The 23,750-nt window shown below is 35.7% G+C and overlaps 1 protein-coding gene across 2 annotated transcripts in view; it reads right to left on the reverse strand.

Moving 5' to 3' along the window:
• Positions 1–4,263: 4,263 nt before the first annotated feature.
• Positions 4,264–23,750, reverse strand: part of EDC4 (enhancer of mRNA decapping 4) — a 59,420-nt gene continuing 39,933 nt past the window's right edge. Inside the window, exons 16-22 of one of the 2 annotated variants that reach the window (XM_051210196.1) lie at positions 21,807–22,016; positions 20,717–20,832; positions 19,445–19,610; positions 17,553–17,644; positions 15,448–15,948; positions 7,822–7,988; positions 4,264–4,934 (exon numbers count right to left, since the gene is read on the reverse strand). In XM_051210196.1, the coding sequence (XP_051070162.1) occupies positions 4,685–4,934; positions 7,822–7,988; positions 15,448–15,948; positions 17,553–17,644; positions 19,445–19,610; positions 20,717–20,832; positions 21,807–22,016 (1,502 nt within the window). In that variant the 3' untranslated portion in view covers positions 4,264–4,684. Of the gene's footprint in view, positions 4,935–7,821; positions 7,989–15,447; positions 17,645–19,444; positions 19,611–20,716; positions 20,833–21,806; positions 22,017–23,750 lie in introns of both variants that reach the window. The other variant, XM_051210194.1, reaches the window with a different exon arrangement.

Genomic DNA, 23,750 nt, shown 5'->3' on the forward strand with positions numbered 1-23,750 from the left:
TCTCAAGTCCTTTTGATTGTGGGAAAAATGTCTAAATAATATGGAAGGCTTTCTTGTAATATAGGAAGTGTATAAAGGTAATTAGAAGCTTGATGTTTCCAAAAGTAGTGAGTAACATCGCGTGGTTTCAGGCATCTTTGCAATTTACAGTATTGTGGAGGTCAAACGCCGTCTCACATCTCAATAGTTGTGTTGATCCACACCAGTCAGCCACAACGTAGAACCTAGTACTCTGGATACCTGTCCAAAGTGCTATACCTCGTTAGCATAGAGGCATAAAATTGTCTGTACAAATCCCGGAATGGTACGTAGTAACAGTACCAGTGGTAACAGGAAACATTAAGCATCAAAAATGCGATCCAAGAAAACGTTAATTAGTGAGACAAAAGCGAAGTCATGAAGAATCTAGTATCAGAATTTCGGAGAAGACGAGCCTGCGCCATCGCAGACGATTTTGAACCATGTCGTCAAAAGTCTAACCGCATTCCATTATTTACTTGCATTGTTGCTTCAGGTGATAAGACTGTAACGGTCAGCGATCGGGATCATTTAAATGGTATTAAGTCCAGTTACCAGAGTTTGGCTAAAATCTCAATTAATTTAATAGTCAGAACTGGACTGTTATTAGAAATCTCAGGCTCCAGTTAACCAGGTTTTGCTGCTCCTCCTCGCTTTAGATTGCTTATAGCCTTTTCAACCCCGTCGAGATTTAGAGAACTTTCGTCAACTCGCCACTCGTGTTGCTTAGAGATAGTGAGTAACTGAAGGCCAGTCGAACTGTTACCTTAAATGTTCCGCCCATCGGTCCAATCTGCTGGGTTAAGTGAAAGGTAGTCCCGTATATTTCCAAGATGGCCTTACTAACAGCCGGATTTTTGATACCCATTTGTGTAATAAGTCTGAACAGCTATCTACTATTTTTCCCGTCTGTTCCGTTTTTGCTATCCACGACTGCTCACGATCAATGCGCGAGCTTTTTATCAACCTACGTTTAAGCTGCCTCCGCTTCTCTTCTTTTGAGCCAGTTAGGATGAGTTTCCGTGCACCGGTCAGTTTTGTAGACGCCGATGAAACCCAGATTTCTTGCTGCGGCTTTTCTACGTCCAGTAAGGTGCAGAAAAATACGTGCTCGAATAAGAAAATGGTCCGAGTCTAAACATATGCTACAGAATAAGCGGCGGTTTCCCGTCGAACCTCTTCTGCAATAGCTGGTGACTGTGGTCTGTCTGGGTTGATTGTGGGGTTCGCCACGTCAGAAAATTTATTTCCTTTTGGCCTGAGTTGGTGCTTGCTGGAAATAGATGGTCACCCGAGCATAGTTTCAGCAGACGGTCGTCACTATCATTTCGCTGATCTACAACACCGTAAGATACGCCTCTCGTCTCAGTTTAGTCCAACTGCTTGGATCAGGGCCAGTTTTCTTGCGATATGGTTATTACAACTGTTGAAGAACCAACTATGAAAGTTCAAATATATTTAGTTGAGGATACATAGCGAGACTGTAATCTCCAGCTAGACATTCAACTAAATGGATAGGAAACAGTAATCGTAGTGAAGAAACAGTTCTTACTCGTCTTGCTCTATATCGTGAAGGTCACATGGTTCTGTTATCCGTGTTGGTGTAAGGTATGGTAAGTAATACCAATTTGTTTTCCTACGGAACCTTATAATTTATTTGCCTGCAATCGTGACAACAGCTGATAAAAATCTGGATCAAAAGTGTAAGAATACTAGGTAATGTCTAAATACCTGATATCGCCAGATATATTTCCAATCGGCCATACAACGAAAAGATGGTCAAGGATCAGTTTGACACAATAGCTAGTATGAACCCATGTTGCCAGTGCCAAGTAGTTTAGGACATATTTTATACAATAATCAGTGCTCACGTCCTTTTGAAGTTGTAGTAGATAATTCCCTACCTGAGATAAAGGCGTAAGCTTTATAATAATATAAAGTTTCAACCTAGAGGATACTTTTTCAACAATACTTAGTCTGAACGTCGAATTTAACTCAATATAGCAGCTAATCTAACATAATATTCCCTTATTGAAATCATGAATCGGTCTAAGTTAGATAACTATTGGAAACATTGAAATGGCCGTTTCGTTTTACCATGGAACTTCTCCTCGGTAGTGCGCATCCACAATCTCTCACGCGGGACCCGAACCTAAGACAGTCGATGCTGCACACAAATACAACCCTTAGACTACTGAGCCAGCATCCAACTGTCTCGCTGTTCGACTTCAATTAATCCAGATCTAAAGTAACCGAAACGAAAGGATAAATATACTTACGACGAGGTACATGCTATAAATAGAACGCTTGTTTTTCCCGATTGGTCAGTAAAATACTTTATGAAAATGAAGCCATTAATACAATGTAATGAGGATATTTTTGTTTATTGTATATTTTAAGATGGAAAGACATTTTTTTTGAGTGAACACGATGACTAGCTGAAAGATTTCTACCATTGATTTAAGAGCTATTCGAGGGTCATATTTTATGTTTGGTTTTAACTGTACATCAGCCTTACTTTTTAAACCAAAGATTTGAAATTTCACTATTTATAACTTCGTGTCCAGCTACTAAAATATGTCATAATGAATATGGTTATATAATATACCCTTGTGGGTCAGGGTAATTTTACATTGGTTTCCAGGAGAACTAGACACAATCCAGACTCCTACGTGACAACCCAAACAGTATAGCTCAATCCCATTTAACAGGAGAGTCAGGCACCATCCAAGCTCAAACTTTATAACTCGAGCAGCACAGCTCAATCCCGCTTCGCAGGAGAACCAGACACCATATAGGCTTTGACGCTACAATCTGAAAAGTACAGTTCAATCCTGTGGCGGAACAACACAGATGCCAGCACCCTGGTGGACCATTCGCACCATTCATATCCGCATTCACGTCATATGTATAGTTATTCCGATCAATGATCGCGTGAATCAACGATGCACAGCACGAACAGGCCAAAGTTGACCTATTCCACTTACACGACAGTCAAACTCATTAATGTTAGCAATGGCAACATGCCTTACAATGTCCCAATGACTCTTGAGAACACTGAAAAGCAACCACCAGTATGAATGAAATCGGTTAACAAACAAACCAATTTTGCACATGAACAGTCAACAAAACTTGCCAAAGTAATGCTGAACCATCCAAAATACCAATGGCGAACCTCCAATCTCATATGAGATCCTCAGCTCTAACTAGCCATATAGCTTCATGAATGGGACTCATATAAAGAATTGGATGCATAGAAGTATATGAAAATGTTGAGAACCATTTCATTCACTTATATATTGAGTTTTTGGAAGGGGAATTCACCAACAAAGAATATAGTCGTTATATTATTGACCCCTTGGCGGTAGGTGAAGCTAATTTGAACACTATCAATTAATAAACTAAGTGTTTATATAATCGACATACACATGAACAAATGCAGATGAAGACAGCCAGTGTAGCAGTAGTCTCTGCATCAGTAGGCCTCAAAATACGCAAAGGGAAAACCAAGGTCCTCAAATTCAAAACGAAGAACAGCAGTCCAATCACTCTTGATGGCGAAACTCTAGAAGATGTAGAATCTTTCACATACCTGGGAAGCATCATCGATGAACAAGGAGGTTCAGATGCAGACGTAAAGGCGAGGATTAGCAAAGCAAGGGCAGTATTCTTACGATTAAAGAACACATGGAACTCAAAACAACTCTCAACTAATATCAAAAGTCAAAATCTTCAATACCAACGTCAAGGCAGTTCTACTGTATGGAGATGAAACTTGGAGAACTACTACAACCATCATCAAAACAGTACAAGTATTTATAAATAGTTGTATACGCAAGATACTCAACATCCATTGGCCGGATACCATCAGCCAACCAGCTTCCAGCTGAAGAAATTAGGAAAAGACGATGGAAATAGATAGGACATACACTACGTAAATCATCAAACTGCATCATGAGGCAAGCCCTAACTTGGAATCGTGAAAGGAAGTGGAAAAGAGGAAAACCAAAGAACACATTACGTTGGGAAATAGAAGGAGATATGAAAAGGATGATTGACAACTGGAAAAGATTGCCTAGGACAGGGTTGGATAGAGAATGTTAGTGAGCAGCCTATGCTCCTTTACAAGAAGTAAAAGGCGTAAGTAAGTAAGTTACATAATCGACGTAATTTTATAATGACATTATATAATTAAACTTTTAAACATTACTGAGAAATGTAATACGAACTAGTAATCATAGTAATAATAATAATAATTAATTAATTATATTTGAGAAATGAAAACAAAACAGTAAAGTACACAAATAAACTTATCATCAAGATGATTACGAAATCGTCACATACAAAAAAACCCCTTTAGTTCTCGTTTTCAAAATGTCAAAAACAATAGTAATAATAATAATAATAATAATAATAATAATAATAATAATAATAATAATAATAATAACATGTACTGATACGTATATGTGGAATTGTAAAAACCGGTCACTTACATTCACCCTCAAGATGTAGGTTTTATTTATTGATTATTGTATTCAAGAATAAAATCTAAACCAAATGAATAGTGTAACAATGAAAGCGAAAACAAGAAAGACAAATGAATTAAGTTATTATTATTATTATGTAACATACAATAATGGGTAGGTAAACTGATGATTATTATTTATTATTTGTCATCAGATAAGGCAATTTCTTTAAATAAACATTTCACTGTACGATTTAATTTAATAACACGATTACGTAATGCATTGGTAATTTTATTATTGTTTTTATTTGTTGAATTATTATTATTATTGTTATTTGTTGAATTTAGTAAAGTATCAAGACGTGTATTAAGTAAGTGTAATATTGCTGGTCCATGTACTGATGTAGTAGGATCATCAAATTCAAGACAAAGAATAGCTTCTTGAAGATATCTGTTTTAAATGAAATAAAAAGTAATAAATTATATGAAAATAAACATTTATGAACATTATCAGAAGGGGGTTTTGTGGAGATTTTAGAAATTTCACTAGCTGAATTTATGAGTCAATTGAAGCTAGACCACCATGGTAAACCTGAAAGCACTGGACGGCCGTTTCGTCCTAGTATGGGACTCCTCAGCACTACGAATCCACGATTTCGCACCCCGCGAGATTCGAACCCTGGACCTATCAGTGGCCGGCTCAGTGGTCTAGTTGGTTAAGCGTCTGGCGCGAGACTGATAGATCCTGGGTTCAAGTCTCGCGGATGCGCACTGCTGAGGAGTCCCATGCTAGGACGAAACGGCCGTCAAGTGCTTCCAGGTTTATCATGGTGGTCTAGCTTCTATTGACTCATGGTTTCAATCTGTGAAATCTATGAACATTGTTGAATAGTATGTACTTATTTAGGTAAAGAGAGAACAATGAATACAAAATAATATGAATTTATTTTATTTTGAGTGAAAAATACGTGTCAATGTATCGCTAAGTACTTTACAAAGAATTTGGGATTATTGAGATGTCCCAATACTGAATACTGCAATATTTACTTACGTACGCCCGTCACTCCTCGTGGAGGATCATAAGCCACCTACCAGCAATCTTCATTCAACCCTATTCTGGACAATCCTTAACAGTTGATATTCACCCTTTTGATGCCTGCTTCCAATTTCCGACGTAATACGTTCTTCGGCCTCCTTCTCTTCCGTTTTCCTTTATGATCCCAAGTTGGGACTTGCTTCCTGATGCAGTTTGGTGATTTCTATAATGTATGTCCTATCCATCTCCAGCGTCTCTTCTTGATTTCCTCTTCAGCGGAAATCTGGTTTGTTCTCACCCATAATAGGCTGTTGCTAATAGTATCCGGCCAACGGACGTTCAGTATATTCCGCAGACAATTGTTTATAAACACTTTTATCTTTTTGATAATAGTTGTAGTAGTTCTCCACATTTTAGTAGAACTATATTGACGTTCGCATTGAAGATTGTGACTTTGATGTTGACTGAGTTGTTTTGACTACCATATGCTCTTCAACTACAGGAATGCTGTCCTTGCTTTTCCAATCCTCGCATTTACGTCTGCATCAAATCCTCCACGTTCATCGATGATGCTGTCCAGGCACGTGAAAGTTTCCCCACTTTCCAGATCTCCAGCGAGTGTGATTGGGTAGGTTTTCTCCGCGATGGATTTGAGGATCTTGCTCTTTCCCTTGCCTTTGTTGAGGCCTACCGTTGCAGAGACTGCTGCTACACTGGCTGTCTTGACCTTTATTTGTTCGTGTGTATGGGATAGTAGAGCTGGGTCATCTGCCAAGTCCAAATTGTCTAGTTGCATCCAAGCTGTCCACTGTATTCTATGCTTTCCCCTCAGATGGAGAGGTCTTCATAATCCAGTCAACCACCAGAAGAAAGAGAGGGAGGAATTGAGAAGCCTTGTTTGACTTCGGTCCTCATTTGGAAAGCGCTTATGAGCTGTCCTCCATACACGACTTTGCAGTGTAGATTTTCTACGCAGTTCTGCTTGTCGGTTCTAACGTTCCTCTTCAATCTTGTTCGCTTCTGTATATTCGTCGTGTGCCTTGGCTTTCTCTCCTCTTGGTTGACTGAACAGTTGCTGTCTTATTATTCTTCCTTTATTGAACCTTGGCTAGAGTTTCGAAATAGATCCATTCCTTATGATGATGCTTCTTGCGACCCAGAACCTCCTGATACACTGAAGTTAGCGCTACTTTGATCTCTTTCCAGTTGTCCGCCACAGTAGTTTCTTCTTCCAGTATATGTAGTAGGGCTTGGAACCTCTTGTAATGTTATCTTGAATTTGTTGAGTTTGTTAGTATCACGAAAGAAGGCTGTATCAAACCTTGCAGTACTGTTTCTCCAGCTATCCAGTGCTTCTTTGGCTTCAGATACATTTTGAAAACCACAAGCAGGTAGTGATCTGAAGCTATGTCAGCTCCCAATGCTGCAATAATTTGAAATTAATTGACAGCGGGTATATTGCTGACAGTATTAGAGGTAATAGAAAGGATAAAAAAAACCAGTGAAATTATTCGAGAAGTATGGGTTAGTGTAGTAGAAATATTTATTATATTACTTAGAAACTTAGGATTTATGGAAAGATAAAGAGTGAATGGATCTATGCCGTTACGAACAATTTTGAGCTACGTTATCCGATTTCTCTAATCAATGGTTATAATAATCACGCAGACTCCAACTAAGTGGTTTCCACCCACCTAAATCACACAGTCCAACAGTCAATGTCTTGATAGATTGATCCCAATTCATGCATCAGCCGTCCCCAGATTCCTTCCAAACTGCTCATACATTAGCTACCATCGTACGTCGAGGATACTTAGTACATGTTCTCAGTCCATAAACATTAACTACTTCGTCACTTGATTTGCCATCCTTACTTATTAGTGTTCATAACCTCAGAATAGCTAAATTGATGATCTCAACATACACGAACAATGACATTAGAGACCCCTATGAACAAATACTAGTAGCCTACAAATATTTACGTTTCACAGGTCCAAAGTAGTTAAGAGACGGATATCTCGTTTGCGCATCACAAGTAAGGCAAAGTTTGCAAAAGCGGACTTGGTTTTCTGATTCGTATGATTTTAATCCAGTTAATTTCCCTTCTATCTATTAATCACCGACCGTATGTGAACATTAACAACTTGGAACAGCAAATACTTGCACTGTGTCTCTTAACTGACTAAGGCTAATTCAACTGAAGTAGTATCCAACTATGATGAAATAAACATTTTGTAAGCTTAACATAGCTCAACATCATCATACTAATTAATAGGACACATAAACATATGTGAAAACTCACTTGACTTTTAAATCCAATTGAGCACTTAAATCACCACAACTTAATTGATGAATTAAAGACAATAAAATGTTTTGACCTATTGTATGATCACCAGAACTGAAAAGTTTATTCACATCAATATCATTACAGATATCTAGAAGAAGTGGTTGGTCAGTAGAAACTAAAGCCTAAAAACAAACAAAATGAAATAATATATCGTCGAGTAAAACAACTGCCACAGACTCAACAATTTACCAATTAATCATCATGTATTCAATAAGAACTGTCTTCACGAACAATTCCCGAAGTGTGACTATCTGTGATCAATAAAGTTCAAATATTCTAGAAGATAACTATTGTCAAGGTTATCGTCGTGCTGTTACAAACTGACTGAAAGCTGAAAATAGGAAGTTATATTATAATTGAGGAGTCACGTTTGTCGTGTGACATAAAAATCTTGAGCTTCTTTCCATTTGACATTATGGTGGATGAGCGTTGATAAAGAGTTCCAAACTGATAAAAATAAAAAATATCTAGTGTTCTATGTTCTCAAAAGTATCCCATGAAAATAAACATCTAGTTGGCTAAACTCTATAGAACTTACTGACTTGAAACGAGTGCGTCGATATTAAGAATGAATGACTGTATCAATATAAATATCAGTTCATGTTTTGATGTTTAGATGAACTACCTAATATTTTGCTTTGATCGTCTAAATAAACTGAAAAATATACTCACCTAATAGATGTAAAAGAGTTTATAACAGAAGGATATACCGTCTATTGGGATGTTTAGCAATGGTTACGCATAGAGACATGTTTAAAAAAGGCTAACGTTCACAGTCAACCAGAAATGTGTGCGATATCATTGGATAGAAATCTCTGAATATAGGTAATGAGGTGTGTCAGTAGGTTGACATATCAAGCATGATAGTCAAAATTTACGAAAGACATGACACCGTTAAAGTAGTACTGTGGTGTGGGTTACTTATATCCACACAAGTAGTATATGACAGTGGTCAGGCGTAGAATGTATTTCAGTAAAAGATCGATGAGGAAAGAACGGGAATGAAACGCAATCGGTATGAAAACGCATGAACAACGAAATCTGAGACAATGGATTGATATTTGCAACAGGAACAGTCAAGTTAGATATGATGGATGTGTGGTTCTCAGATTTTATTGAGATGCTCTGTAATTTAGTGTCAAATACATTCGATTGTCCACACTGGTGTTCTTGCTCAATACAGTACAAATGTTATTCAGTTTTTATTTTGCTCTAGACCTATTGGATTTAGTGTCATTCATACAATCTACTAACACGATTTTATTATTGTTATATCCGGAAGAAGAATAAGTGAATGGTAACTATTGAGTAACCATAATATATGTACACTCATATACCTTTTATTATCAGCTTTTATTTGACATAGTGGCTACAATGATTAGACTTACTATTCTTAAGTTATTCCCAATTTATTAGTTACAGCCTCTCACAACCATAGCTACCTTCGCCTTGATCTTGTACAAATGTTATTTTCTATTTTATAGTATGATGTGGTCTATTTGGCTTGTATATAGGCCAATTATGTGTGAAATATATGATTCATATAAAGGAGGCTAATATTGACGTTCCGGACTGAACCGGCTGGGTTAAGCGAAAAGTCAATATTTCGGAGGACTAACTCTGAGTGACTCTAGGTCAGTCTGTCAGTCAGCTACAACGTAGGACCAGGCACATATATGCATCGGTCCAAGTTGCCATACCTAATTGGCACGGTAAGATGAACACCGGATTCATAGTAGTTAATTCAGTGGTGGTAATATATAAAAGAAAGATTGCATATGAGGATACAGGAAGAAAGAATTAGTTAGTAGAAAGAAAGATGTGAAGTGATTTTAATCTCTTTGTTTAAGGGAAGACAGGGAGTGTATACACCGACGCCATTGTGATCGATCGATTCTGAGCCATGTCAACAAGAGTCTCCAACCATTGGTTACGATAGTCACGCGGACCCTAACCAAGTAGTCTGCATCTACCAACATGATTAAGACTAGAAGTAAGTGACTTTGTGGACTGATGCCACGTTTTGGTTTGGCCGCCCTTTTAATAAAACTAAAATTTAAATCTATTCTGTTTGTACTTACACCAATCTCAAACGTAGTAATATTGATTAACTTTCAATATTCAGAATAATGCTAATTATATTGTTTTTTTTTCTTTTAATGATCATCTCTGTTTGTCTGATTAAACATTTTTTATTTATAGAATTTACATGTATCAATAAGTTCATGTATCATCAGTCAATGTACTTGAAATCTAATGGGCATATATCAAATATAGTTCTGTTTAACCTCTTCAACTTTACATATGACATTATCTAAATTAGTAGAGATCATTTGATCAACCAGAGAGTTTAACATGTTGATTTGTCACATATGTCGACAAGATATATCATCGATCTTGTAAGAAACTGATTTGAACATTTGTCATCTTACACAATTTGATATGTTACCCTTTGAGTTATGGAGATTTTTTAACTATTAACGAGAAACACAATAGGGTGCTGTGGAAATTTTTAAAATCGAAGATTTACATCACCAAGTGACTTTAGTTAAATAAATAAAACACTGAAAATCAGAGAGGAATGAATATAAAAAAAAAACCACTGAATGAGATCCCAGTAGTTTGGATAAAAAGCATTTGCTGCGAAATATGGAGGTCCTGGGTTCAGCAGTCACTAGTGGAGTCGTGGATGTGTAATTACTAAGCAATACTTTCATGTAAGCAAGAAATAGTTGTTCAGTGACTTTTGGTTTTCAATAATTACCTCATAAATATATGCATGTATTAGAGATCAATCTATCCCATTTTGAATACTGAAATAATAATATTAATAAAAGCTATTTCCTCAGTCATAAAGGCAACACACAACTGCTTCTTATACTAATAATTAACTACATCTACAAACATGTTATTTCTCTATATGGCAGCTGGGTAATGGAGACAACTCTGCTAGACAACCTAGACGGTAGCAAAGACCGGGTCGGTCACCCACTATGTTATATAAGATCAGTCCTGGGTTTTAAACTCGGGGCTCATAATTTCACTCGCTATCACTTTATATACAAAGAAAGTACTTAAATAGGGAATTTCTAAATCGATTATAGAATAGTAACATTGTGGCGTAATGGATAAATACACATGATTTACAATAAATGTGCAGTTAGAATTAGTTATTGTTTTTCGTCTACTAACCAAACACATGATCTAAAAATCATAGATTATTATTATTTCCATCATCCTTATTGGCATAAAGAGGAGTAAATGAGCCCCCAAATGCCCTGGTATGACCAAGAGTGGGGAAAGTCCGCTCTCCCTCACGAAATGCTCTCACATGGCCACACATATATAGCCTCCGCCAGGGAAGTCCTACTCACTGCCTTCTCTTACCACGGGTGTTTTTTTTACGAAATTGAGAGGACGAAAAGCGAATATCCAGCGTTTTAATCAGGTTGGTGGACATGGAGAGTCCATCTAGGGGAGTTGGAAAACACTCATTCCAAACCAATGGTGCACATGGGCTCCAGTATCCTGAAGGAACAAATGGCGTATGAGACAATTGCTGGTCACTGGCTTCCATGGGACTGCATCTCCTTACGATCCTCCAATGTCCTGTGGATTAGACCTTCAGGTAAAAGACTCGGGGTGTGGCCCCCTAAGAAAGCCACCCCCTTCGGTCTGAGCACCCGGGCAGTATCACAGCCCTCACACACATTAAATGAGATCTGTGTGGTGCATATGTATTTGGTGCTTCCTTGTACCAATATCTATGTGTTATAATAAATAATGAGAAATACTGAACTCTCATAAATATTTTCTATATTTCTCTATTTGAAAGCATTTGTTCGACCAAGATAAACGTTGTTATCTATTTTACTCTTTAAGATTTATTATTAATTGATCAATTATTCCTTTAATACTCCGTTTTTTGAAATCACTTATAAATAAATTTTGCATGCATTGCCATTTCCTTCTATGTGTGTGTGTGTGTGTGTATGTGTTAATATGTGGGTCAGACAATTCAAGTCGTATATTATTATTGTATGTATCTTGAGTTATGAATAAATAAAGTACAATAGACAAGATATCTTTATTCCAAATTTAATCTTTTGACTAGACACTAAGTTGGAAGTAGCTTCATGATCAATAGAGAGGTCAATTAGTCGTAATAACTGTTTACTGATCATTGTATCATTTATCTTACAGGAGATATAGCCGGAATAATTAATAAATTGATATGTTTAATATTAACTCTTATCATAAGTAAATCTGAAGTTATACAGAGGACAAAGTAAAGTAAGGCAATTCTCCTTTTTTTTTAAAATTATATAAATATATTCACATCAAGTGAATATAACTTCAATTCATTGCACAAGCAGGTGGCTATCAGGATTCAGTAGCTAAGTGCATAACGTAATGGCGTTTAAAGCGAACAGTACTGGGTTCGAGTCCCAGAGTGAACGTCAATTCTGAGATGCAGGTACATTCAGCTGACGAGTCTCAAAAAGGACAAAACGTGCGTCCTGGATTCCCCTGCGAGCCACTATCTATCTTTGCTTATATAAAAATATATTGTTCATGATTACATTTATTGATATTCATAATTTTTAATTTTAATATCTGAATGTTTCTTCTCATTCTTTTAATCAACACTATAGTAACTTACGTACTTATGACATTTATTTATAACCAATATTATTCAATGTTTTAGACTTAATTGAAAGCTTAATAATCTGATAAACGATTATAGAGATTTATCATTAGTCAATCAGAAAGCAAGAATTTAGTTATGAATTAATTTAACCTTCTCTTCTGGTTTTGAATGCTTCTTGCATGATACATTGTTTATCGCTGATAAATACACTGCTGTACATATATACTTCTTATTTTCAATTATACCCTATCATGATAACAGAACTCTGATATATTTGTTGTCTATGTTTTACAGATCATAGAGATAACCTCATTACATGCTTTATCTGGATTATAGTTGTAATGACTAACTATTTATAATTGTGTAATACAAGACCAAAAAACAAACAAACTTGAACACACCTACTCCTGACAATTTAAATAACGTCAAGTATATTTTTCTTCGTGTATAGTTTATGTTTCGTATATTAACAAACAAAGTTTTCTTTTTTGTAATAACTTTGTCATTATTTTGGTTAACCCCAAGTTCAATAGGCTCTTTCATGATGATACACACTTGTCACATTACTTGTATAAAATAATACTCAGTATGGGGGTTGTGGAGATTTTTGAATTTCATTGAAATCATAAGTCAGTCACTCAGCTACAACGTAGGACCAGGCACATATATGCATCGGTTCAAGTTGCCATACCGCATTAGCACAGCAAGGTGAACATCGGATTCATAGGAGTGGTTAAGTCAATGGTGGTAGTATATAGGAGAAAGATTGCATATGAGGATACAGGAAGAAAGAATTAGTTAGTAGAAAGAAAGATGTGAAGTGATTTTAATCTCTTTGTTTAAGGGAAGACAGGGAGTGTATACACCGACGCCATTGTGATCGATTCTGAGCCATGTCACCAAGAGTCTCCAACCATTGGTTACGATAGTTACGCGGACCCTAACCAAGTAGTCTGCATCTACCAACATGGCTCAGAATAGAGGTTAGTGTCTTCAAGCACTGATGCCACTTTTTGGTTTGGCCGTCCCTAATTTTCTTTCAACCATATCTAACACCCGTTAGCATTGCACGACGTGGTAATCGGTATTCAGGCATACGTAATACGTGGCCCAACCATCTCAGTCGATGAAGATTAACAACCGCATAAGCTGATTTACCATGATTACCTAATGATTGAAATCATAAACTGATCCAGGTTCTTAATAGTAAGCGTAACTTGGATCGATTCATGATTTCAATAAAATAGTATGTTAAATTCCAATCAAAATTTTATTATTAAAACATTCATTAAGATGTAAGTAAAACCAATTTTTATTTTATTTATTTTAACATAGATATTGGTAAAAGGAGGTACTAAATATATATGCGCCACACAAATCTCATTCGATATGTGTGAGGGCTGTGATACTGCCCGGGTGCCCAAACCGAAGCAGGTGGTTTTCTTAGGGGACCACACTCGGAGCTTCCGACCTGAAGGTCTAATCCACAAGGCAGTGGAGTATCGTAAGGAGATGCAGTCCCATGGAAGCCGGTGACCAACAATTGGTTCATACGCAATTTGTTCCTTCAGGATACTGGAGCCCATGTGCACCATTGGTTTGGAATCCGGTTAAAGCGCCAGACATTTGCTTTCCGTCCTCTCATTTTTGTAAACAATACCCCTGGTGAGAGAAGGCTGTGAGTAGAACTTCCCTGGCAGACGCTATATAGGCGTGGCCATGTGAGAGCATTTCGAGAGGGAGAGCGGACTTTGACCACTCTCGGCCGTACCAGGGCATTTGATGATAACCATTAAGATATCTAACATTAATATGTCAACTAAGTAGTTTATATCAATTTAAATAAGAATACACTTTAGTGGGATGATCACGACATTTGTATAAACTCTCTGAGAATACCAGTAAAATATAGGTTACAATGTCCAATCCTTTAAAACAAATCTCCAGTAATTTAATCGTCTATTTCCTAAAAGGTTATATATATATATATATATATATATATATATATATATATATATATATATATATAATCTCAACCATTGAAATTACTATAATATCTACAAAAACTCCTTCTGATATTGATCAACATATGCTCACTAATAACTGGCTTCACGAGGTATATCCTAGAGTTCTAGTGAGAAGTAGTGACCAGTGGAGTTCAACCAGGTCTGTTGTGAGATGATATCAACTCACTGAAGACAATGGTGTACGGTGGTGCAAATTCGTGGATTAGTTGAAGTTAGACATTAACACCGTTGGATGCCGGCCAGCTCAGTGATCTAGTGGTTAAGTGCTCGCGCGCGAAACCAGTAGGTCCTGGGTTCGAATTCCGCGAGGTGCGGGGTCGTGGGTGCGCACTGCTGAGGAGTCCCATACTAGGACGAAACGGCCGTCCAGTGCTTTCAGGTTTTCCATGGTGGTCTAGCTTCAACTGACCCATGATCTTAACCATTGAAATTACTATAATATCCACAAAACCCATCTGTTATACATATATATATTAAATTTAAGACAGTTGAAGGCAACTGACAAGAAACACTATCTGACCTAGCTTTCAATGCCAGTTAGCTTTCATTAGTCAGTCAAGTGTATTTGAAATCATAAAGAACCTAAAACTTCACTTCGTCAAATCCTTGCCACGTTATCTTAAAGAAATTTAGACTATGATTAACCTTTTATAGGACTGAAATCTTTCATATGAATTGATTACGAAGTAATCATCAATGTTTATTCAATTCGAATGATCTTAACGTACACAAATGACAGATAAGTATTTCTATTGAATACTTACTCCTTTATAGTGTATATTTTATTATCTTAATATGTGAAATATGTAGCTCTTTAATTAATTCACTGATATCTAAGTGATTGAATTTTCAATATTATTATAATTATTATATTATATTATAATGAAAATAATTAAACATTACCAATTCCAAAGCATCAACTAAACGATCTGAATGAATCAACACTTGAGCTTGTCGAAATAAACGTGTCAATTTATCTTGCTTCATTGATGATGACAACGATGATGACGATGTCGTTGGTGTTGTTGTTGTTAATGTTGATAGTGGTGGTTGTGGAAGTAGATTTGATGAATATGGACTCTCATTAGTTGTTTGTATTTTATTCTTTACACTAGGATTATTATTATTACTATTATTGTTATTATTGCTACCACTAACAAGAGGAGTATTGACAATACCTGACTTATTTAAATGACGATTATATGATTTTTTATTCACAGCTGTTTTATCCAACATTGTTGAATTGGATTGTTTATGCTTTACATTGTCGAATACTACATCTGAATAATGATCATTACGATCAATAGTATTAGTTGTATATGAATCTGATGATTGATTTAGTTTAAGAGAAGAAGAATTACCACGTTTGCTTTCAACTTCTTTCAATGTTTCAGTAAGAGTTGACTAAATAGGTAAAGAGAAAGGAAAACACAACAATACTACAAAGAAAGAACACATAAAATGAAAGGAAACATTAATTCTGTAGTGTATAGTGATTAGCATTTTACAAGGGCTAGTCAAGATACAGAGAATAGTGGGTTGGAGAAAAATCAGATCGATGATGGTAACGATGATCGTATTTACATCTGACAGTAGATGATACACTAAAAGAATACCTACTTATCACTATATATATTCTATAACATTATATTGGTCACTATCATCCGATTTTAACTACATTATTTAACTGGAAAGTATCATTTAACCCCATTAATTGGGGGGGGGTGTCTAGCAGGTATCTGCCATCGCAAATGGAGATAAAGTAGTACATTACCTGTACTGTGTATCGGTTACATTAATTAGTACAATAGTTATTCATTAATTTCTCTTCAACGATATACTCGTAGAAATAACTCATTAATTTTATCAGTACACGGTTGTGGAGATTGTTGAGTTTTAATTGAGATCATGAATTGATCAATGGTAGACTACCACTGAAAATCTGGAAGCGCTGGATGGCGTTTTATCCTAATATGGAATTGTTCATCAGTATGCATCCCTGATCCCGTTTAAATTTTATCATCATTGACTTGGAGTACAAGCATGATACAGGCCACTTGTTCGATGAGTACACTAACTAAATATAGTTTTGTAATCATCTATAGTAACAATTAACCTATCCATATAGCGATATAAAAAACTAATAATGCAAGAGAGTGATATCTTTTTGTTTATCAAAAAGAGGATATAATCCAAAATAATCATTTTTGAAATACGTGACGAATATAAGAAATGATCTTTAAAAGCAAAGGTATGTCAATTGTTTGTATCAGATAGTGGATATCTTTAAATTACTGCTTATGTGTATATTGCAATAATTGAGTTATGAACACTGATGTTAGGAGGTAGAGCACTATGGGTAAAGATGGTAAATCGATCAATATGGTTGTAATCTTCTATCAACTAGAAAGATAGAGACATGATTGAATGAATGAATTCACTTACAGTTTCGAAAAACATCTTGACTATCAAATACTGCTATGTTAAGACAGTTTTCTCCCTTATTATAGTAAATTGTGTTATATATATATATATATATATATATATATATATATATATATATATGGGTCTTTTCTTTAAAAAAAAGTTTTACAAAATCTATACGTAACGCCTGCGAAATCTGTCAAAGTAAACGTGTTACAAAAACGAAGGCAATAGTTAGCAGATAATAAATTCCGACTCAACCATCTACAAAATAGCGTCCCACATATATCGATTCTTTGATATCTGAGATGTTCAATAGCTTTGTGCGTTAAATAAGCGATACACTCGAATGACTATTTGAACATGGTGGTAGCATTGTGGAAATGATGCTAACGTCTGCTAATGCTGTATAACATAATTTAATTTATGATAAGATCTTGAAAGATCAGCTTTAGGATGAATGCAACGCGCTTGGATACATTTTATGAATGTCGTTTTAGCGACTCCCATTACTCAAAACTTTGTTTTCAGATATCTGGATTAGTTAAAAATAAAGATTAATTAGGCCTATGATCATTGCTTACTTTTATCATAGATGATATTTGATTCATCAAAGGTGTAAAATTTGTAGCATCAAATGATGGAGTTTGAATACGAGATGAAATTTGATTTAAATCTATAAAAATAGAAGAAAAAAAAAGTTTGTCAATAATTAGAGGATCACAAGTAAAAATAAAGATTTTGTTAACGAAAGAAAGCAAAGAACTGATATCAGTGTAAACTAGACACATTACATTCGTCAAATTATACAGGAGTCCAAATGTTGTACAGTAGGTTAAATACATGTGTAAAGGAGTAATTTATAAGAAACAATCAGAATGTTTACCTAGTCAGTTGTCAGCCATATGAACAGTGCGCCTGAGTGAACAGTAGCTACGTACACATAATGGTGAGCACTAAGTATCGTTATTTAGCAAACGTCCTGGTACGGCCGAGAGTGGGGAGCGTCAGCTCTCCCACTCCAAATGCTCTCAAATGGCCGCGAGTATATAGCCTCCGCCAGGGAAGTCCTACTCATTGCCTTCTCTCACCATTACTGTTGTTTACGAAATTGAGAGGACGGAAAGCGAATGTCCGGCACTTTTGCCAGGTTATTGACACGGAAAGTTTACATAGGGCAGTTGGAAAACTCCGATTCCAAACCAGTGATGCACATGGGCTCCCGAATCCTCAGGAAACGAATGGCGTATGAACCAATCGTTAGTCACCGGCTACCATATGACTGCATCTTCTTACGATGCCCCACCGCTTTGTGGAACAGACGTCTAGGTCGAAGGCTACGTGTGCACCCTCCCCCAAGAAAACCACCTGCTTAGGTCTGGGAACCTGGGCGGTATCCTAACCCTCACACAAATCGAATGATTTATGCGGTGCATATCTATCTGGTGCCTCCTTGTACCAATTTTTGTGTTTAAATAAATAAATATTTGGCAAATGCCACACTCAAAATAGTTTACTTCGTTATTCCGTTAAAGTTAGAATTAATAACAAAATGAGGTAATCAACGCTGACATAAAATGTAGGGTAACAATCAAAGATGGTTAAGCTGTTGTTCAGAAGACTATGAATCTTCATCGACAGATGTAGCGCAGAAATGTGTTACAAATGGGTCACCAGAAGGATGAAATTATTAAAATGAACACATAAATCAAACACTATCCGGAGTTTTAAAAAATGGATAAAACTCATTGTATTATCACAAGTTGAAATCATGAGTCAATTGAAGCTAGACCACCATGGAAAACCTGAAAGCACTGGACGGCCGTTTCGTCCTAGTATGGGACTCCTCAGCAGTGCGCACCCACGACCCCGCACCTCGCGGAATTTGAACCCAGGACCTACTGGTTTCGCGCGCGAGCACTTAACCACTAGATCACTGAGCTGGCCGGCATCCAACGGTGTTAATGTCTAACTTCAACTAATCCACGAATTTGCACCACCGTACACCATTGTCTTCAGTGAGTTGATATCTTACAACAGACCTGGTTGAACTCCACTGGTCACTACTTCTCACTAGAACTCCAGGAGTGTCTCATTGTATTATGCTTCCCAACATGACTGGGAATCTGTTGAATTGTCACAGATTTATGTAGCTTTCATCTCCAATTAAATTATGAGTTCTAATATTCATCCATATACACATGTTTCTCAACACTTCCTTGAGAAGCATATTCCTACATCTTGAGTGTTCTATTTTAATTATCCATTTCTCCCATTAATCTCATCTTACTGTGTCGATGTGATAGTTTGAGCTAGAACATATTTATACCAAAATTTACCTTAATCATTATGACTAACTCATAAAAAACATACTAAACTGTTCTTGTTCACCTGTTGAATGAACGAAGATATATACGGTTAATGAAATTCCTTACATAATAAAAAACTGTTTACAAATTTTCTAAGTAAAACATACATTGTTGTGTACCAAGTTGAAAAACATTATTAAGATCTGTGAATAATTTCTTAGTGGATTTTTCTAAGGCTGGAACATAAATTTTATTTAATGAATCACGATAAGCATTAGACAGTTCCGTAGACAATATTCCAGATGCAGATCGTACAATTTGTGTAGTGAAATTCTGAAAAATATATATATATATATAGAAACAAACAAATTAATTGTTACAAAGATACATAATTCCAAATATAAAGATAATATAGGTATATAAAAGTGGATAAAAAGTTGTTAGGTAATCAAGTTTTCAACTAGTTAACTTGTATGTTCCGAATCCTATGTTGTTTAATTCGGCTGAGATTATCTACAAGATTTTGACTGTTCAATAAATATATTGTATTCACCAACTTCAGTCATTTTTCCATCCGTGAATGTTGCTTATTGGGATGTACGAGGGAATTGCTTGATGTATGGTATTACGACATATTCAATGAGATAAAAGACCACATCAATTTTTATTATTAATCGAATACCATTATGTGTTTAACACCAGTAAGCTTCCACATAACCATAGATGCTATCTTGATATGGTAATGAATTAATCGAGCTATGTTGGTGAGGACACTTATCTCTTTTAGACACTATCATATCAAGGAGGTTAGTCAAAGAGTTGTACAACTAAAAGCAGCAAATTAAATGTTAAGGGCGAAGTAGTAGTAGTAGTAGTGAGTGGTAAGTTGTTTTCTTTAAAGAACACACATCTGTAGCGGTGATTTTTTCTCACAAGGAAGTGGGAGTTTAGAAAACGCGAGGTTTGAAAATGGAAAATCTCATCTTGGCCATGAATGTACGTCCTCGATGATAAGGTCATAAGAGTACAGAGCTAACATACTAAAAACTATTCACAAAAAGGTTGTGTGTGACCAAGTTCAAACAGCTATCTCTTGAGCATTCGAGGTCAGAGTCCCGGCATTTTGAGACTGCGCCCAATTCACTTTCATTTTCAAATACCTCAAAAAATACTTTCACGGTTTAGTAAGGCAAGAAGTAAGAATTATCATAATACCTCTATTCATACTCGAAGAAGAGCTCAAATTCGACTAGAAGGATCTAAGATTATTAGCACAATGAAATTTGATGTAAATGTGTGGACTACCAATCATAATATAATGAAATTGTACATACATATAAATTGAATATTATAATTACCAATACACATATATCATGTTACAAAGAATTAATTAATAAGTCTGAATGATTAATTAATTAGTTTCTTAGTTAAAATCTCACCTTTTCACGTAGAGTACGTTGAACATTATCTGTTAACGTTGTTGGCAATGAAGATAAATGATCTTTTAACACATTAAATAGAGATTGTTGCAATGGTTCAACAATTCGAGATAAATCTAATTAATCAAAAAAAAAGGCAACAGAATATTAACAATGAAAAGACAGCTGTAAGATAAGGAAAAATAACAGACACAACAATGGGCAGTATAGTCATATATACATAGGGGTTAGGTGAAGTGAGGTATTTTTAGGGTCATCCATCTCTAGCCCCTCCCTTCAGCTATGAACTATGAAAAGGCAGTATCAGTGAAGATCCTTGCTGTTTGGGGAAAACACTTTGATGTCACTATACTCCTTGGTACAGTCAGCACGTCGGCTACGATTTCAGATGAGTTTGAAATTTTTAGTCCAACTGTCCTCTAACCAATTTACCAGGTGTGGTAAGACTTAAAGAAACAAGTGTTCTAGTCAAAATAGATCGAATAAGTTATCATAACACACATATCCAACCACTATTTTTAAGGTAGCAACTACGATCAATGTCATAGAAATAATGTTAGCTTAGGTTTTTTGTATATATAGACTGCAGTTCAATCAATTACAAATAATGGGATCGAGAAAATATAACGATAACTGTTACAATTTCCAACTGCGAAATACATATTTGATTCATCCAAATAACACAGTAACTATTATTTATATACAAAATATTCAACTGACTTAACATGGGAATAGATTATTAACCAAATAACCATTGAATATATAGGTCAAAAGGCTACCAATGAGTATTTAATTCTACTTGTTGTAACAAAAATATGATTATTTAATTATATGACATAGAATCCATTTAAAGACTTGGTCTTTCAATCACTTATTTTGATTATCCAGCAATCCTAGTTTTAGTGCTTGTGGGTGATTGTTTTTTTTTCTTTCTCTTATTTACTGATGTATCGACTCACTTTTTTTTCTCTTTCTCACAAACATATATTGCTGAGTGCCATTTCCCCACTATTATGAACAATATGAGTTTCCAAAATCGTAATAGAGCCTAGCAACAACAGTTGAAAAAAAAGAAATTACTATTACTTACTATTTGAAAATACTCTTAATAATTCTTCGTGTAGTACACGTCTGATACAATCCGATGTTATAGTTGGCAAGGCATTAACACGTGATTCTAAATTATGCAACATATTTGTTTTCATTGAATGATTTGGATCTTGTATATTCGATAAGATTTTATTCATATTTTCAGAAATTTTTGCATAACGACGTGCAGAATCCCCTTGAACAGTTCGTACTGGAATGTTTTTGTAAAAACAAAAAAAAACATAATTGGTGACCAAGTATGATCAATAAGAGAAAGGAATTTATTATTACATTTAATAGAGTATCATATATACTACCAAATAATATGAAAAGTAAGTATTCTTTCAACTTCATCTATTATTTGGTTATTTTATCTTGCTCTTATTGTGTATACAAGTCGGAAGACAGTACTATAATGATTACAAGATAAAAGTTAGACGTATTTACAAGATATAAATAAAATTTTACATTTTAATGGTTAGTGGCGATCTGAGCCACGTCACTTAACATCTTAAAACAATGAACGTATTTACCATGAATATACAAATTAGGTAGTCTTGATCTAATAACATGGTTCCAAACATAAGTTAATGAATTCACAGACTGATGTCATATTTTGGTTTAACCATCTCTGGTTTTCTTCCAATCTACTTCTACACTACTAAGCATCGCTCGTCGAGGAAGGCGGTATTTAGGCATACGTAACATAAGTTTCAACCACTTAAGTTGACGAGGATTCACCACCTTATCAATCAATGCTAACGACTTTAAACCACGAAATGCTATTACCGGTCTCTTGAAACCGAGCTACAAACTAACACTACTGTTCGAGTTAAACTTTATGAAGAACTAACACCAGAACTCATAGCTTCAAGTGGTGTTCGTCAGGGTAATCCATTTACCCAATTTTCATAGGCATCCCTTCTAGAGATAACACTTGTCGTCTGACTTTTCAGGAATCAATATCCCAGGAGACTCACTTGTTGACTTAGAATACACAGATGATATAGCTCTATCGGGAGAAGACTATGGAAAGATGAAAAAACCACCTTGAGAAACAACGAAAGCATATTCAGAATGCGGTTCTTTCCATCTAAATACAAAATGTTGCATCAGGACTAGTGTATATCAACGCTTGAAATAAGGACAGGAAGCGAACTAGTTGAGCGTACTGATCACATCATTTATCTTGGAAGTCTGATCAACTGGTTTTGATTAGATTCTGACGAAATCTCGGCACGAATTTAGAAATCTCAAATGATTTTTGTCAGCTTCAGTCACTTGTGGCGTATGCGAGATTATTGCCTGCCAACTAAAGGACGAGTATACTGTTCACCAGTTAACTCCGTGGCCTTTAAAACACAGGATGTTTTCAGGCTACTAATATTCGATCATACATGTCTCTACACCATTATTTGTATATTTTAGGATCACACAATTGGTGAATCTGAGCTTACATGCAGGGTTCTAAGCAAGAATGAAAAATCAATTGACGAGGTAATGAACGTTTACTGATTGAGACAGTTAGGATACGTATTACGTGCGCCTAATCACCGAATACCTCGATGTGCGACGGCTTATGAAGAACTGGTTTGGAGAAACTATAGGGGTGTAAACTACTTGATATAGGTTCACACAATCATCGTTGTCACTGGTTGAAAACTTTGAGAGTGACATGACGCACATTCTATTACAGGAACGTAGATTCATTCATTCATTCTCCCTCCCCCCTTTAGATTCTAATTTTCTAACTATCTTGTGATTTCTCACCTCATGAATTCATATTTTTCTCAATTATATTGTCTATGTTTGATCGTTTGTGCCACCACTAATACTGTTACTACCTTTATTACTCTGGTACTTGTTCTGACAATTTTACCTCTTTATGTTAATTGGTTGTGACAACTTGAACTGATACACACAAGTGTCACATTCAATGTTGTTT

The sequence above is a fragment of the Schistosoma haematobium genome, chromosome ZW (genome assembly GCF_000699445.3).
Source record: "Schistosoma haematobium chromosome ZW, whole genome shotgun sequence".
NCBI lineage: Eukaryota > Metazoa > Platyhelminthes > Trematoda > Strigeidida > Schistosomatidae > Schistosoma > Schistosoma haematobium.